We start from the raw sequence: 18644 nt of genomic DNA, 5'->3' as shown, positions 1-18644 counted from the left end.
AAGTTGGACTGTAAAGAAGGTTGTGTGCTGAAGAATTGATTCTTTTGAACTGTGATGTTGGAGAAGACTCTTGAAAGTACTTGGACAGCGTGGAGATCAAACCAATCAGTCCTAAAGGAAACAGATTCTGAATATTCATTGGAGGAACTGATGCTGAAGCTGAAGCTCCAATACTTCAGCCACATGATGTGAAGAACTGACTCACTAGAAAAGACCCAGATGCTAGGAAAGATTGAAGGCGAGAGGAGAAGGGGACAACAGAGGATGAGGTGGTTGGATGGCATCACCAACTCAATTGTTCTGTGTTTGAGGAAGCCCTGGGGGATGGTGAAGGACAGGTAAGGCTTTTGTGCTTCAGTCCACAGGGTCAGAAGGAGTCAGACACAACTTAGCAACTGAACAGCAAATTAAGAAAATATCTATAAATCCTTCATAATTACCTCTTTTTTTTTTTCTGTGTTTGTTCAGGAATGACTGTTGAGTTCTGTTAAGTTTTTCAGGACCTATGAAGGTAATTCAGGCTTTCTTTAGATCTGTTAATATGGTATATTATATTGATAGATTTCCTACTATTGAGCCAAGCTTGGCTTCCTGGGAAAATATGCTATGAGGTTTTCCTAATGTGTTATTGGGATGTTTTTGCCAATATTTTTAGTTTTTGCTTTTGTATCGAGTCATAAGTGATAACTTTTTGGAATTTTTTTGTATTATTAGGTTTAGGTTTCCATATCATGCTTTGTTGGGATAGTTCCTCTGTTTCTTTTATGGTAATAGATCTACTTATGCTTTTTTTTCTAATGAGGTCAGTTTTTATTGACCTGTATTTTCTTAAGAACTTATTCATTTTGTCTCATTTTCAAATTTATTTGCATAGAGATCTATCTACCAGAGAGTCTCTTATGGTATTTTAAATCTCTTCTATTTCAATAGTTACCTCCCCCTACTCATTGTTAATTTCCCCCCAGACATTTTTATGTATTAGTTTGTTTGTTCCTACTCACATTCTCACAAATTTTTACTTTATCTTTCATTATTTCCTTTATGTTTTTTTTTTCAAATCTTCTGAATTTTATTTCCTTATGTTTTATTTTGGTTATTTTCCTGTACTTTATATTAACCTTTAGAGTTTGGAATTTATTTAATATATTTTTTGTCTTTCATTTTTATTGATGTAAGTGCTTAAGGCTATGAATTTCCACTGGTCTCAGCTTTAAGTATATCCCATGCTAGGATAGTAGCAGTATTTTTATTTTCATTATTTGTTAAAAAGTGGTTTAATTTTGGTTTTCATTTTACCCACCCATTGTATTCCTGTCTTTTTTTCCTTCTATTTGGTATCTATGCTATAGCTTTTCTGAAATGGTCCTGATCCATAATAAAAAAAAACTCAAACCTGAAGCCCTTCATTGTTTGCCTGTTTCTCCAGCCATTGCCTGGCTAACACTCATCTTTGAGGACTAAGCTCAAATTTAAGAATTCTTCTCTGATACCTGTCAACCTTCAATATCAACCCAGTTAAGTACTCCTTTTGAGAAGTAAATAGAATCCCTTCAGCTGTAGACTTCAAAACTCTATTCTGACTTATGAGTTCCGGCAAACTCTAGAGCTTCTTCATAACCTTAGTTTGGTTTGTTGATTTTAGCTTTTCAGTGGAAGTGTAACACAGAGACAGAAAAGCACACTAATTATGTGTCCAGCTCAATCAGTTTGCATAAAGATACCTACACAACCCCAACACAGGTCACGAATGTGCCTATGAAGCTAAAATATATATCAGGAAATAGAAACTTACTAGCTCCCCAGAAGCCCCTTGCGTGGCTCCTCTCAATTGCTAAGCCTTTGCTCCTTTCCAAAGGGAACCATTACGCTGATTTCTAAAAATACAGATTAGTGATTCTGTCTCATAATGGCTGCTTTAAAGTTTTGTCAGATATTTCCAGCATATGTTTCATTTTGCTTTTTTGTGTCTGTTCATTATCTTCTTCCATGCACGATGAGATTTCTGTGGTTCTTTATATGTTGAGTAATTTCGGTTCCTAGCTTGATTATTTTGGATATTACATTGTAAGTTTTGAAGTCTTGTTTATATCCATGGCTTGTATGGTATTTTGAATTTTGGTGTCCTTCCCTAATCCACCTGTTATTATTTGCTTTGCAGAGTTCACAAGTAGCCAGGCCTGGAATTCTGTCTGGGTTTTAGAGTTGAATTCAGTGCAAGATAAGGATTGTATGTGTTTATTTCATCTTGTGTGTGAAGTCATCCAATGTTTTGAGGTTTAATAATATACTTACAAATACCCTCTGAATCAAAGAATAAATCAGAAGGGAAATCAGAAAATATTTTGAGCTGAATGATCATTTTTGTAAAAAAGTAAAATTTGGGATGCAACTAAATGGGTACTTAGAGAGACATTTATAGGTCTTTGGTTCTTTCAAAGAGAGCAGTCAAATTAATAAGCCCCCAGGAAGACCAATCAAGGTAAAAATACAGAGCATAAACTTACAAATGTAGAGAATGAAAAAGGGAAAATCACTTGTAATCTTACATATTTTGAAAGGATAAGAATATATTATGAAGAATGTAAGTTAAATGGATTCATTCCTAGAAAAGCACAACTTTCCAAATCTAACAAAATACATAAAATCAGAGCATATGCAGAATACATGATGCAAAATGCCAGGCTGGATGAAGCTCAAGCTGGAATCAAGATTGCCAGGAGAAATATCAAGAACCTCAGATATGCAGATGACACCACCCTTATGGCAGAAAGTGAAGAGGAACTAAAGAGCCTCTTGATGAAAGTGAAAGAGGAGAGTAAAGAAGCTGGCCTAAAACTCAACATTCAAAAAACTATGATCATGGCATCTTGTCCCATCACTTCATGGCAAATAGAAGAGGAAGAAGTGGAAGCAGTAACAGATTTTATTTTCTCAAGCTCCAGAAGTACTGTGGACAGTAACTGCAGCCATGAAATAAAAAGATGTTTGTTCCTTGGAAGGAAACCTATGACAAAATGAAACAGCATATTAAAAATCTGAGATATCACTTTGCTGACAAAGGTCTATATATTCAAAGTTATGGTTTTTCCAGTAGTCATGTACAGATATGAGATTTGGACCATAAACAAAGTGCTAAATAATTGATGCTTTTGAATTGTGGTGCTAAGATCACTAATGCATTATAGTCTATCAAATGTTTAAAGAAAAAATAACAATCTTATCCACGCTGTTTCAGAAAATTGAGATATGGGAAGACTTTGTATGCAGTCAACATAAACCTTACATCAAAATCTAGAAAGGGTAATTAAAGAAAAGAACATTTGGAACATACTCATTTACAACTAAGATGCCGATGTCCTGCCACACCCAGTATACAAAAGTTAACCTAAAATGTGTCAAAGACCCATATAGAGAAGCTAAAAGTATAAAACTCATAGATTTAAATCTTTGTAACTTTGGACATGGCAATGGTTACTTAAATATGTCACCAAATGTACAAGCAATAATTTTTTTAAAAAAAGATAAACTTGGTAAAAAATTTAAAATTTGGTACACTGAAGGACATTATGAAAAAAGTGAAAAAGTCCACACAGAATAGGAGAGAATACATGTAAATCATATATTTGATCATGGTATAGCATCCAGAATATGTAAAGAACTCTTACTCTAAACAATTAAAAGACAAGCAACTCAATTTAAAAACAGACATTTAACATGGAACTGGAAGTCCTAGTCAGAGCACTAGGCAAGAAATGGAAATAAACAGCATCCAAATTGCAAAGGAGGAAGTAAAATTATCTCTGTTGACAGATGACATAATATTATATGTAGAAAGCCTCAAAGACACCACTAAAAAACTATAAAAAGTAATAAATTCAACAAAGTTGCAAGATATTAAATCATACAAAAACATCTCTTTTGTTTGTATACACTAACAATGAACAATCCAAAAAGTAAATTAAGAAGATAATCCATTTACAATAGCATCAAAATGAATAAAATACTTAGGAATAAACCTAACCAAAAAGTGAAAGACTTATACAATGCAGACTACAAAGTGCTGCTGAAGAAAAGTAAAGAAGACACAAATAAATAGACATCCCATGTACATGGATTGAATAAGTTGACATATTATTGACCAGAGATGTATCAGTACATCTTTTGTTACCCAAACATTATTGACTGGAGTGTTTCAATATTCATTTGCATAACAAATCACCAGCCACAGGCATTAGTTTCTGCAAAAATCCCCAGGTCAATAATGTGTTAATATTGTTAAGATGTAAATACTACTCAAAGTGATTCACAGAATTAGTGCAATCACTAACAAAATCCCCAAAGTGCTGGTTTTTGTTTGTTTACAGAAATAGAAAAGCCGATCCTAAAATTCATATGGAATCTCCAGGGACCCTGAGTGGCCAAAACAATTTTTAAAAAGAATGAAGTTTGAAATCTCACACTTCATCATTTCAAAACTTACTAAGAAGCCCCAGGAATCAAAACAGTGTTGTACCAGCATAAAAACAGACATAAAGATCAAAGGAGCAGAATAATAAATCCCAAATTAAACTGTCACATATGTGGTCAAATGATCTTTGACCAAGTTTCCAAGAATACTTGATGTGATGGACTTCCCTGGTGGTACTGTGGATAAGAATCCACCTGCCAGTGCAGGTAACATGGGTTGGATCCTTGGTCTGGGAAGATTCCACATGTTTCGGAGCAGCTGAGCCCATATGCCCCAACTATTGAAGCCCTCGTGCCTAGAGTCTGTGCTTTACAATAAGAGAAGCCACCCCATCGAGAAGCCTGCATACCACAAAAACAAAGAGTAGCCCTCGCTCAACACAGTTAGAGTAAAGCCTATGTGCAGCAACCAAAAACAAATAAATAATTTACAAAGAGAACATTAATTTAAAAAAGAACACGATGGGAAAAGGACTTCTCTTCAATAAATGATGCTAGGAAAAATGGAGAGTTGCATACAAAAGAATCAAGGTGGGTCCCTACCTTGTACAATATGCAAAAATTAACTCAAATGGAATAAAAACAGAAATGTAAGACTGAAAACTATAAAAGTCCCAGAAGAAAATGGGGAAAGCTCATGAAATCTAATTTGGCAATGACTTCTATTAGGGGACTTCCCTGGTGGCTCAGATGGTAAAGTATCTGCCTTCAATGTGGGAGACCCAGGTTCAATCCCTGGGTCGGGAAGATCTCCTGGAGAAGGAAATGGCAACCCACTCCAGTATTCTTGCTTGGAAAATCCCATGGATGGAGGAGCCTGGTAGGCTACAGTCCATGGGGTTGCAAACAGTTGGACATGACTGAGGGACTTCACTTTCACTCTTAGATATTACACCAAAAGCACAGGTTACAAAAGGAAAAACAGACGAACGCACTACATTAACCTTAAAAGCTTTTGATCATCAAAGGAAACAATTGAAAAGGCAATCTACAGAATGGGAGAAAATATTTGCAAATCCTATATCTGATAAGAGGTTAATATCCAGAATATATAGAGAATTCCTACAACTGAATGACAGAATAACTTAATTTAAACATGGGCAAAGGACTTAAGTAGACATTTCTCCAAAGAAGATAAACAAATGGCCAACAAACCTGAGAAGATGCTCAACATCACTAATCATCAAAAAATGCAAATCAAAACCACTGTGAGACATTACTTCACACACTTTAGGATGGCCATTATCAAAAACACAGCAAAGAACAGATGTGTGGTGAGGATGTGAAGAAGTTGAAAGCCTTCTGCTCTGTTGGTGGGAATGTAAAATGGTGTAGTCAGTATGGAAAAGAATACAGAAGGTCCTCAAAAAAACAAAAACAAAGCAAGAACTGTCATATGACCAGGGATGTCACTTGTGTATATCCAACAGCACTGAAAACAGAATCTCAAAGAGATATTTGCACACCCACATTCATTACAGCATTATTCAAAATAGCCAAGACTATGGCTCAGATCATGAGTTCCTTATTGCAAAATTCAGACTTAAATTGAAGAAAGTAGGAAACACCACTAAGCCATTCAGGTATAACCTAAATCAAATCCCTTATGATTATGCAGTGGAACTGAAAAATAGATTCAAAGGATTAGACATGGTAGAGTGCCTGAAGAACTATGGACAGAGGTTTGTAACACTGTAGAGGAGGCAATGATCAAAACCATCCCAAAGAAAAGGAAACACAACAAGGCAAAATGGTTGTCTGAGGAGGCCTTACAAATAGCTGAGAAAAGAATAGAGGCAAAAGGAAAAGGAGAAAAGGAAATATATACCATCTAAATGCAGAGTTCCAAAGAATAGCAAGGAGAGATAAGAACGCCATCCTCAGTGATCACTGCAAAGAAATAGAGGAAAACAATAAAATGGGAAAGACTAGAGATCTCTTCAAGAAAATTAGAGATTCCATGGGAACATTTCATGCAAACATGGGCACAATAAGGGACAGAAACGGCAAGGACCTAATAGAAGCAGAAGAGATTAAGAAGGGGTGGCAAGAATACACAGAAGAAATGTACAAAAAAGATCTTAATGACCCAGATAACCATGATGGTGTGATCACTCACCTAGAGCCAGACATGCTGGAATGTGAAGACAGTGGGCCTTAGGAAGGTGATGGAATTCCAGCTGAGCTATTTCAAATTCTAAAAGATGATGCTGTTTAAGTACTGCAGTCAATATGCCAGCAAATTTGGAACACTCAGTAGTGGCCAGAGGACTGGAAAAGGTTACTTTTCATTCCAACCCCAAAGAAGGGCAATGCCAAAGAATGTTCAAACTACCACACAATTGCACTCATTTCAGATGCTAGCAAGGTCATACTCAAAATCCTTCAAGCTAGGCTTGAATAGCATGTGAACTGAGAACTTCCAGATGTTCAAGCTGGATTTAGAAAAGGCAGAGGAACCAGAGATCAAGTTCCCAACATCAGTTGGATCATAGAAAAAGCAAGGGAATTCCAGAAAAGCATCTACTCTGGTTCATTGACTACGTGAAAGCCTTTGACTGTCTGGATCACAACAAACTGTAGAAAATTCTTAGAGAGATGGGAATACCAAACCGTCTTGCTCGTTTCCTGAGAAACCTGTATGCAGGTCAAGAAGCAACTGTTAGAACCAGACATGGAGCAGACTGGTTCCAAATTGGGAAAGGAGTACATCATGGCTGCATATTGTCACCCTGCTTATTTAATTTATATGCAGAGTACATTATGCGAAATGCTAGGCTGGATGAAGCACAAGCTGGAATCAAGATTGCCAGGAGAAATATCAATAACCTCAGATATGCAGATAACACCACTCTAATGGCAGAAAGTGAAGAGGAACTAAAGAGCCTCAAGATGAAGGTAAAAGAGGAGAGTGAAAAATCTAGCTTAAAACTCAACATTTCAGAAAACTAAAATCATGGCATCCAGTGCCATACTTCATGGCAAATTGCTGGAGAAAAAATGGAAACACTGAGACAGACTTTATTTTCTTGGGCTCCAAAATCACTGCAGATGGTGACTGCAGCCATTAAATTAAAAGATGCTTATTCCTTGGAAGAAAAGCAATGACAAACCTAGACAGCATATTAAAAAGCAGAGACATCAATATGCTGATAGAGGTCCATATAGTCAAAGGTATGTTTTTTCCAGTAGTCATGTATGGGTGTGAGAGTTGGACCATAAATAAGTCTGAGCACTGACAAATTGCTGCTTTTGAATTGTGTTGTTGGAGAAGACTCTTTAGAGTCCCTTGAATAGCAAGGAGATCAAACCAGTGAATCCTAAAGGAAATCAATCCTGAATATTCATTGGAAGGACTGAAGTTTAAGCTCTGATACTTTGGCCACCTGATGCGAAGAGCCAACTCATTTGAAAAGACCCTGATGCTGGGAAAGACTGAGGGCAGGAGGAGATGATGGTGACACAGGATGAATGGTTGGATGGCATTATCAACTTGATGGACATGAGTTTGAGGAAACTCTGGGAGACAGTGAGGGACAGGCAAGCCTGGCATGCTGCAGTCCAGGGGGTTGCAAAGAATCGGGCATGACTGAATGACTGAACAACAAAAAAGACATGGAAACAACCTATATATACTTCATTCTGTGGAGAGATATTTTGAATGACATTTTTAAAAACTTCCATGTACAGATGTTCATTGATAGCATATAGAAACTGATCTGTGTCTATGTTAATCTTGTACTTTATAACCCTGCTAAACTCATATAGATAGTCATGTTGTGTGCAATAGAAGAAACACGTACAGGATTTGTATGTTGAATTATTTAAAACTCATGAATAAAATCAAAGATATAAATAAATAGAGAGATTTACTATGTTCATGGGTTAGAAGAGTCAGAGCAGCAAACATATCAATTCTCTCCAAAGCTATAGATTTAATAGCAATCAAATTCCAGCAGAAAAAAATATAATTGTGGTTTACTACTGCATAGTGTTTTGGGTATTTCTTTTATATGCAAAGATCTTATGAGCCAATAAAACTTTCAAAGTAAAAAAAAAATTTTTTTTTGAGATCAGTCCTGCTATTCTAAAATTTTATGAAAGGGCAAAACAACCTTAATAGCCAAAAAGATCTGGTGAAACGTGTATAAATTTGGAGGAATCACATTCCCAGATACTGAGCTGCTATTAAGCTATAATAATCAAGACAGGTGGTATTGGTGAAAGGATCAGAAATCCAAAGAGCAGAAGAGAGATTATTGAAAGATACCCTCTTTTATAAAGATGCTAATTGACCCCATTCATGAGGGCTCCAACCTCATGGCCTAATCACCTCTCAAATGCACAGATATTGGAGGCCACATGAAGACAGAGACAGAGATAGGAGTTAGGCTGCTAGAAGCCAAGAATCTCTTCAAGCCACAAGAATGTGCCTGTGGCCAGGAAGGGTTTCCCATCTAGAGCTTTCAGATGTGGGGCCGTAATAGGTTTTTGGGGGCGAGGTGATGGGGGAGTATTAAGGGTTTTCTACATATAAGATTAACGCTTCTGCAAACAGAGAGAGTTTGACTTTATTTTTTCCAGTTTGGATACCTTTATTTGTTCTACCTGCAGAATTGCTCTGGCTCAGAGATCTAATGTTATTTTGAAGAGAAGTGGTAAGGGGGCCAGACATATTCTGCTGGGTGGTAAAGAGAGAGAAGGGAGCTAGATCTTATGTTGAGGTACCACCCTGGGCCAATGAAGTCACAGAATACCAGGGACCCTCAACTTTGGATGCTCCATTGAACCCACTGTTAGGTGGAGATTAGGTGTATTTGGGGTGAGAAGTATTTAGAGGTAGATTGGTTGGCCTTGGAGTAACAAGCCTACTCTAGCATGAAAATGGAAATATTTGTATATTATGTACCTATTTCCTTCCAGGGGAGAAAATGGGAAATCAGGTGAACACTGAATTAGAACAAGTAATAAAGTAATCCCTTCCACGTAACAAAGCTGATGGAGCCATTGAAGAGTCTCTAGTTCCTCTTCCCCCAGGCTTTGTGATCAGTGTGTTCCACCTCATTGGCAACTTTCTGAAAACAGTATTAATAAGCTATTTCCCTTGTCTGGGAAATGAGTATAAGGACTTTATTTTCTATGAGAATACTGGCTCTGCAAATGTACTTCCAAATTGCTCCCCACATGAGCTCAGTTTGAACCATATCCCCTTTGGAGTTACTAAATGAGTTATAGGAATGTTTAATGTTTGAAGCATACCGTGTCCAAAAATTTCTTTTAAAACTATAGAAAACTTCAGATTATGACAACTCAGCATTAAAAACTTACCAACTTCTTGATATATATCCAAAGGAAGTGAAATCAGGGTCTCAAAATAATATCTGGGATCCCATGTTCATCGCAGAATTACTCACAGTAGTCAAGGAATGAAAACAACCTAAATGTTTGTCAGTGGACAAATGGATAAAGAAAATGTGGTATATGTCTGCATATGTGTATATACATACCATTTTCAACAACATGGATGAACCTTGACTACATTATGCTGAGTGAAATAAGTCTGAGAAAGACAAATACTGCACTGCATGCCCTCACTTAATAGGCTGGATGAAATACAAGATGAAATCAAGATTGCTGTGAGAAATATCAACAAGATGCCTGTGTGCTAGTCGTGTTCAACTCTGCAACCCTTTAGACTGTAGCCAGTATACTGGAGTGGGTTGCCATTTCCTTCTCCAGGGGATCTTCCTGACCCAGAGATCAAACCTGTGTCTCCTACATTGCAGACGGATTCTTAACCTGCTGAGCCATCGGGGAAGCCCATCAACAAGATGATACAACTCTAATGGCAAAAAATGAAGAGGAACTAAAGAGCTTCTTGGCAAGGGAGAAAGAGGATAGTGGAAAAGCTGGCTTAAAACTCAACTTTGCAAAAACGAAGATCATGGCATCCAGTCCCATCACTTCATGACAAATAGAAAGGATAAAAGTAGAAGCAGTGACAGATTTTGTTTTTTGGGCTCCAAAATTACTGCAGATGGTGACTGCAGCCGTGAAATTAAAAGACCTCTTGCTCCTTGGAAGGAAAGCTATGACAAACCTAGACAGCATATTAAAAAGCAGACATCACTTTGCTGACAAAGATCTGTATAGTCAAAGCTATAGTTTTTCCATTAGTCATTTACAGATGTGAGAGTTGGGCCATAAAGAAGGCTGAGCACCAGATAATAGATACTTTCAAATTGTGGTACTGGAAAAGCCTCTTGAGAGTCCCTTGGACAGCAAGGAGATGAAACCAGTCAATCCTAAGGACAGTGAACTCTGAATATTCCCTGGAAGGACTGATGCTGAAGCTGAAGCTCCAATACTTTGGCCACCTGATGTGAAGAGCCAACTCATTGGAAAAGACCGATGCTGGGAAAGATTGAAGGTGGGAGGAGAAGGGGACGACAGAGGATGAAATGGTTGGATAGCATCACCAACTCAATGGACATGAGTTTGAGCAAACTCGGGGAGATAGTGAAAGACAGGGAATCCTGGTGTGCTACAGTCCATGGAGTCACAAAGAGCTGGACACAACTGAGCAAAGAACAATAATAACAATGCTCTTACATGTGGAATCTAAACCCATCAAGCTACTAGACACAGAGAGGAGAATGGTGATGGCAGGGGTGGTAGAGGGGAAAATGAGGAAGTGTTGGTCTAAGGGTACGAGTTCGGGAGATCTAATGTCAACATGGTGAGTATCTACTTGAAATTTGTTAAGGGAGATCTTAAATGTTAAATCAGCACAAAAATGGTAATTATGTGAGCTGATAGATATGTTAATGCACTTGAGTGTGTTGATTGTTTCACAATGTGTGTGTGTGTATATATATATATGTATATATATATCATAATGTCAATTTGTATACCTTAAGAAGTGTAGGTATATAAGACAAATAAGAATTATATATATATATATATATATATATATATATATATATATATAATTTGGTGGCTTATACCGTAAAGTGCTGCCCGCGATGTGGGGGACCCAGGTTCGATCCCTGGGTTGGGAATATCCCCTGGAGAAGGAAATGGCAACCCACCCCAGTACTCTTGTCTAGAAAATTCCATGGATGGAGGAGCCTGGTGGGCTACAGTCCATGGAGTCGCAAAGAGTCAGACATGACTAAGTTCGTGTTTTTTCTTTCTTTCTTTTCTTATATAGTTTGTCAATTTATTTGCCAACTATACCTCAGTAAGTTCAGTTGCTCAGTCATGTCTGACTCTTTGCGACCGCATGGACTGCAGCTCACCAGGCCTCCCTGTCCATCACCAACTCCTGGAGTTTACTCAAACTCATGTCCATCGAGTTGTTGATGCCATCCAACCATCTCAGCCTCTGTCATCCCCTTCTCCCGCCTTCAATCTTTCCCAGCATCAGGGTCTTTTCCAGTGAATCAACTCTTTGCATCAGTTCAGTTCAGTCCCTCAGTTGTGTATGACTGTTTGCGACCCCATGGACTGCAGCATGCCAGGCCCATCACCGATTCCCAGAATTTACTCAAACTCACGTCCATTGAGTTGGTGATGCCATCCAACCATCTCATCCTCTGTCATCCCCTTCTCCTGCCTTCAAGATACCTCAATAAAGCTGGAAACAAAAACTGACATGACCCGACCTGGTTGTCTTCCAGGTATGAGAGAATTGAAATCCCAATTCATATTGTACCTCACGTAACCATTGGGAAAGTATGCCTTGAGTCAGCAGTTGAGCTGCCCAAGATCCTGTGCCAAGAAGAACAAGATGCATATAGGAGGATCCACAGGTAGAGACCCTCGCTGCTCATCTTTCTACTTCTCAGGGCCTGGTCCCCATTCCCTCCCGTCCTGTCATCTTTGGCAGCTCAACTTGTGAGCCCCCTTTGCTTTTTTGCTCTCTTATGAAAAAGCTTTACAGTAGTTTGCAGTCATCAGTTTTCTCACCCTGTATGATAACAGTCTCTTTACCACTTGTTTCTCTCCTGGTGTACTTTGCATCCTCCTGGGGCAAAGATAATTTTTTAGTTGCTAAAAAAAATTAACATCTAAGTTAACCCCATGTACTATGTGACGCCTTCAGTCAGAGACAGTAATTTCCAGATTATTTCTTTGAATTATTTCAATGTTCGAAATGAAAGTACATCCCCCCATCATGAAAAATTTAACAAGAATGGAAAGTTAAATGATCCATAATTATCTGTTCTGGCAGCAGACTGGTGCCAGCCAGATTAGATGAACTGATGCTCTGCTACTAATCTATTTTATCCTATCCCTTTAGCCTTACACATCTGGACTCAGTAACCAAGATCCATAATGGCTCAGGTAAGATTTTTTTCCCCTAAAGTATAAACAGTAAAATACTCACATGACCGAAGCAAATTTAGCTGAAGTAACTGAATTGGTGAGTACAAATTACCCTGGAGTTTTCTTTCCCAAGAGCTTTTCCACTTGCTAAGCCTGCCCCCACAACTTTTCTGTTGAACCCTGCGGACAACTGAATACCATACATGCCACCCAAAGGAAGACTGGAATGTTTGCAGCAGCAGTATTTGCAATAGCCAAAAAGTGGAAACACCCAGCTGTCTGTCAGTGGGTGAATGGATCAACAAAGCGTGATCCATCCATAAAACAAAGTATTGCTCAGAAATGAAAAGAACAAACTACCGATATGTGATGGAGAAGGAAATGGCAAACCACTCCAGTATTCTTGCCTGGAGAATCCCATGGACAGAGGAGCCTGGCAGACTACAGTCCATGGGGTCGTAAGAGTTGGATATGACTTAGCGACTAAATCATCAAATCATCACATGGACAACCTTGATGAATCTCAAAACCATTATGCCAGGTGAAGTGTCATGTAAACTGTTACATACTTTATAGTTCCATTTATATGAAATTCAAGAATAGGCAAGAGTAATGGGGCTTCCCTGGTGGCTCAGAAGATAAAGAATCCACCTACAACATGGGAGACTGGGGTTTGATCTCAGGGTTGGGAAGATCCCCTGGAGGAGGGAATGGCTACCCACTCGTTATTCTGGCCTGGAGAATCCCCATGGACAGAGGAGCCTGGTGGGCTACAGTCCAAGGGGTTGCAAAGAGTCAGACACGACTGAGTAACTAAGCACAGCACAATCCATGGTGACAGCATAGATTATGGATTAGTGTGGGGAAGTCTTGAAGGTTGGGGAAAGAGACCCTTTTAGGGGTCTTAGCCCTTTCGCTATGAGAGTGAAAAGCTGGTTATCTTTCTGCTCTCTGCATAGGCACGCTTCCCTCTGGATTATGGGTTCAGGGATGTTCAGGGTAGCCTCCAAATAGGTATCTTCCTTGCTCAGTTATCCTGCTGTCCCCTGGCTGCCCATCCAAAGCTGTCTGCCAGTTCTACTACTATACTTTTTCTATGTTCTCCTCCTTCCCCTTCTTCCTGTACTCCCTGGTGTGGGGCTGCTGATGGTGGAATGTTGTCCTTGTGTTTTGTTTCTGTTGAAGTATTTACCAAGAATCTGTGCAGTCAGATGTCAGCGGTCAGCGGACCTCTACTGCAGTGGTTGGAGGACAGACTGGAGCAAAACCAACAGCATGTGCAGGAGCTGCAACAAGAAAAGGAAGAGCTTCTGCAAGAACTTTCTTCTCTAGAATAAAGCAGGAGACAGAACGGGGTAAAATGCTTTTCTTCCAATTTGTGTTAAACATGGTCTGCAATTTCACATATAGGATGTGTAGGAATATGAGGGAGCAGCTCTTTTTATACCCCAATGGATGTGTCTTATGCCTGCAATTACCAAACACAAGACATCTTCCAGAAAGTTTCATTTAGGGCTTAATAAACCCTCCTACCTGGAACTGGCCTACACAGAGCAAATGCAGGGTGATTTAAGTAGAATATGAAAGCTTTTTAAAGACTGTGGAAGGTACATTGGCAAGGACATTCTATAATAAAATGTCTGGGGAGTATATCTCAAATGTTCATTTCCCCCTGGAATGAGCTAAAGGAAGAAGAGTATTTCATGTTTGATTTTGTACTTAGGATGCTTATATTGGACAAGTAAATAAGTACATGAGGGTCAGTGGAAAGAAGTGACTCTACCTATACTTTTTGCCCCCACTGACAGGCATATATCTCGTGTCTTCCTTCCTGATCTCTAAAATAGGTATTCTGAGATATCTAGGAAAGGTTGAATCTATGTGGGTGCTCTTTATAACCAAAAACATAAGTTCTGACATATTTGACTTTGAAGCAAATTCCTGTTGAGCAGATCCTAGACCCTAAGAACTAGTATAATATAAATGTGTTTTTCCAGAAACATTTAGGACTTAGGATGTAACAGAAATCACACTTTAAAAAGTTCTGTTGCATCCTTCTTACCATGTGTAACCACAAATGATAAGTGTATCTTCAGAAAAGAGCCAAGCCTACCTCATACTAGAAATTACAGTGGGAATTGAAGGAGTTAGAAAGATGACAAAGAAAGTCCTAATCCCAACAGCAGTGACAAAGGGTTGGTTTTTGTTTTTTCTTCCTGTTTCTCCCTAAATTATTGCTTTTCACATTTCAAAGTATAGTCCAGAACTACCTGTACCATAATCATTTGGATGTCAGACTTCATCTCTTCATCTCAGAACCAGAAAAGGTCATGAACTTTCTTAGGGCATATGTAGTCTAAATGTTGTGTTTTCCCTCATTTCCCACAGCCAGAGTTCTTCTCTATTCTTTTCTTTCCCTGTAGGAAGGATGAAGATATCCAGGAATAAAATTAATTAGGCTAAATCCATTTTGAAGAAGAAAAACTGGGGGGACTCCCGTTACCTGACTTCAAGATTTACTATAAAGCTGTAGTGATCAAGACAGCCCAACCGATTTTGACAAAGGTACAGAAGCAATTCAACGGAGGAAGGATAGTCTTTTCAACAAATCATGTTGGTGCAGTTGGCAAAGAAAAGAAACTTTGACCTAAACTGTATACAATATACAAATTTGAAAATGTATCATGATGTTAGGTATAAGATGTAAAACTGTAAAACCTTTAGGGAAAAAAAAATCATAGAAAAATCTTTAGGATCTTGGGCTAGACAACGAGCTCTTGGCCTTCACCCCAAAAGCACAGTCCTAAAAGGAAAAAGTTGATACACTGGACTTTTTCAAAAGGAAAAACTGCTCTGCAAACAATTTAAGAGGAAGATGTTATTGACAGAAATCACTTGCAAACCATTTATCGTGATGAATCCAGAATATATTGTATAAAGTCAAGAGGAAAAAAATAATACAATTAGAAAATGAGCAGAAGACATGAATAGACATAGCACTGAAGAGGGAATGTTAATGGCAAGCAAGCATAGGAGAAAATGCTGAATCTTATTAGTAATCAGGGGATGCAAATTAAAACCATAAGGAATTATGACTATGTACTTATCAGAATGGCTAAAGAAAATAATAATGAAAATGGGGACTTCCTGGCAGTTCAGTGGTTGAGACTCTGCCTTTCAGTGCCAGGGGCATGGGTTTGATCCCTAGTTGGGGAACTAAGATCCCACATGCTTCAGGGTGTGGCCAAAATTTTTTTAAAATAGTGAAAATAGAAGATGCTCTTAAGCATACAAATTGGAGATCTCTTACCTTGCTGAATGGAATGTAAAATGGTAAGCCACTCTGAAAAAAAGAGTTTGGAAACTTCTAATAAACTTAAACATGAAAGTAAAAGCGTTAGCTGCTCAGTCATATCTGACTCTTTGGACTCCATGGACTGTAGCCTGCCAGGCTCCTCTGTCCATAGGGATTCTCCAGGCAGGAATACTGCAGTGGGTTGCCATTCCCTTCTCCAGGGGATTTTCCTGACCCAGGGATCGAAAGTTAGACATACATGTACTTTATTACCCAGCAACTGTTTTTCTGGACATCTATCCCAAAGAAATGAAAGCCTATTTTGGCACAAAAACTTCTATATAGATGTTATTAGCACTTTCATTTGTAATAGCCCCAGATGAAACAACCCAGATGTCCTGCAGTTGTGTGTGCAGTTAAACCAACCATGCACACCACGGGATACTACTCTGCAATGTAAAGAAACAGAATATTGATATACACAACTTGGATGGACCTCAAGTGTATTATGATGAATGAAAAAAGTCTCAACAGGCCACCTGCTGTATGACTGCATTTGTATAACATTCTAAATTCTTGAAATGAAAAAATTATAGAAATGAAGAACAGATTAATGGTTGCCAAGGATAGGACTAGAGTGGGTATGAGATATGCGTGATTTTAAAGGGTAACAACACAAGCAGTTCCTTTGTGCTGATGGAACAGTTCTATTTCTTGATTGTGGTGCTGATTACATGAATGTATATCTGTACTAAAACTATATAGAGCTACACAAAAAAAAACCCACAAATGAGTGCATGTAAAATCTGGTGAAACCAAATAAGGTCTATAGTCTAGTCAGCAGTATTGTACCATTGTCAATATGTTGGTTTTGAAGTTGGACTATAATGATGTGTAAGATCTTACCACTGGGGGAAACTCAGACTCCCTGTACTATTTTTGCACCTTCCTGTTAATCTGTAATTATTACAAAATAAAGAGTTGTAAGTTTTAAATAAGGAACTAGGAGGCATGGTATGTACTTGTGAAACAAGAGTAATAAAAAGAAAATTTGAGGGGAATAGGATGATTTGACTATTTTTACAGGCCAGCCTTCAGCATGTGTCCCTTCTAAGCTATTTACACTGATGCAGTTATGACCATTTGAAATTCTTTTTCTAACCTGATAATCTGGGTTGTAATTTGTAAAACAGGAATGTGGGGAGAGGAGGTGGGTACTCAGAAATGTCAAAGTACATGCCATGCCTGAGGAAGCAGGGCTGGGATGAGGGCCTTGTCTGGGGCCAAATGATGTAGCAAATAAGTAAATATAGTGATGGAAATGGAAGCCAGGTTTGTCAAGTGTCAGTATTAATGTGAAAGTTTTTTCCAAGGAAAAATGTATATATACACAGATATAGGGCTGTGTGCAGATATAGATGCATGTATTTCCTGGCTCTGTCCATTCAGATTAGAAGAAATGATACCCCAGTAGCTATGAGCACATCGAGCACCCAGATATTGGTTCTCACTAAATGTAACCAGGGCCGCCTCTGAGAGAAATGGCTGGTTCTGGAGCTGGGGCAGAGAAAGTATGAGATAAGCCGAGACCAAAGTTCCGTTGTTAATGCTGACAAAAGGCCACTTAAAACAAGGAGTAAATTCAGAGCAGTGCTTATTGGTACCAGCAGGTTTGTAGCCTCCCCACAAATCTCTCTCTCCTGTACCTTAACTTCAGCTTCTTTCAGAGATGACACTTTGATCAACTTCCAGCCTAACAGCGTGAGGCATTCTGTAGACACCCCTTCCCCTGTGAAAATGATAAAAATTATCTTTGAATTATTAAAGTCCCTGGGAGTAGTCTGAGGAGCAAACAGAAACTCAAGAAAATCCACAAAAATTCCCAAAGAATTTCTAGTATTCGAATTGAGATCTCTTAGGGGAAACACACTGACTGGAACTGCCAACCCTGGCCAGGCACCATAGTAACCATTTGCGTGAGTTATTTTAGGACAGGAGGTAGTGGTAAGGAACACGGAACTAACAAGCCACCACCAACCAGAAGAGTTCAGGAAAAGTTCAAAAGGAGATGCCACATGTCCCACCACCTCCCAGAGCCCTTGCTGGAATCCATCTTGGCTGAGCAACGTGTGCACCACCAGGAAGGACTCTGAGACAGAATAACTGGCCAAAGACAATCCAGAAACTAATCCCATCACCATAAAACCTGAGACTACAAGCCAAGTGGCAGAACAGTTCTCCTGGGTTCCCCTACCCTACTGTTCTCTGCCCAGGTGCCCGTTCCTGATAAAGTCTCTTGCTTTGTCAGCATGTGTGTCTCCTCAGACAGTTGATTTCCAGGTGTTAGATAAGAGCCCTCACTTGGGCCCTGCAACAGATCTCCTCTCTCCTTTCCTTCTCCTAGCTCAGTAAAGAGAAGATTCCACTCCAGACTTGTGCAGCCAAGAACACAGGGTTCAACCTACCCCTAGCGCCCAGCTGGAGGGCTTTCTTCCCATGAGAAACAGGACTTAAACATTTCTTATCCTGCCCCCAGCTCCCTGTTGCTTTG

The 18644-nt window shown here is 38.9% G+C and overlaps 1 protein-coding gene across 1 annotated transcript in view; it reads left to right on the top strand.

Annotated features, from left to right (window-relative positions):
* Positions 1-17095, top strand: part of BRCC3 (BRCA1/BRCA2-containing complex subunit 3) — a 78462-nt gene extending 61367 nt beyond the window's left edge. The window contains exons 9-12 of the mRNA XM_070784134.1: positions 12150-12281; positions 12773-12816; positions 13984-14153; positions 15222-17095. Of these exons, the coding sequence (XP_070640235.1) occupies positions 12150-12281; positions 12773-12816; positions 13984-14135 (328 nt within the window). The 3' untranslated portion in view covers positions 14136-14153; positions 15222-17095. The remainder of the gene's footprint in view (positions 1-12149; positions 12282-12772; positions 12817-13983; positions 14154-15221) is intronic.
* Positions 17096-18644: the final 1549 nt, after the last annotated feature.

The sequence above is a fragment of the Bos indicus genome, chromosome X (genome assembly GCF_029378745.1).
Source record: "Bos indicus isolate NIAB-ARS_2022 breed Sahiwal x Tharparkar chromosome X, NIAB-ARS_B.indTharparkar_mat_pri_1.0, whole genome shotgun sequence".
In the NCBI taxonomy this organism is placed as follows: Eukaryota; Metazoa; Chordata; class Mammalia; order Artiodactyla; family Bovidae; genus Bos; species Bos indicus.
This window is presented reverse-complemented; position numbering and strand designations above follow the sequence as displayed.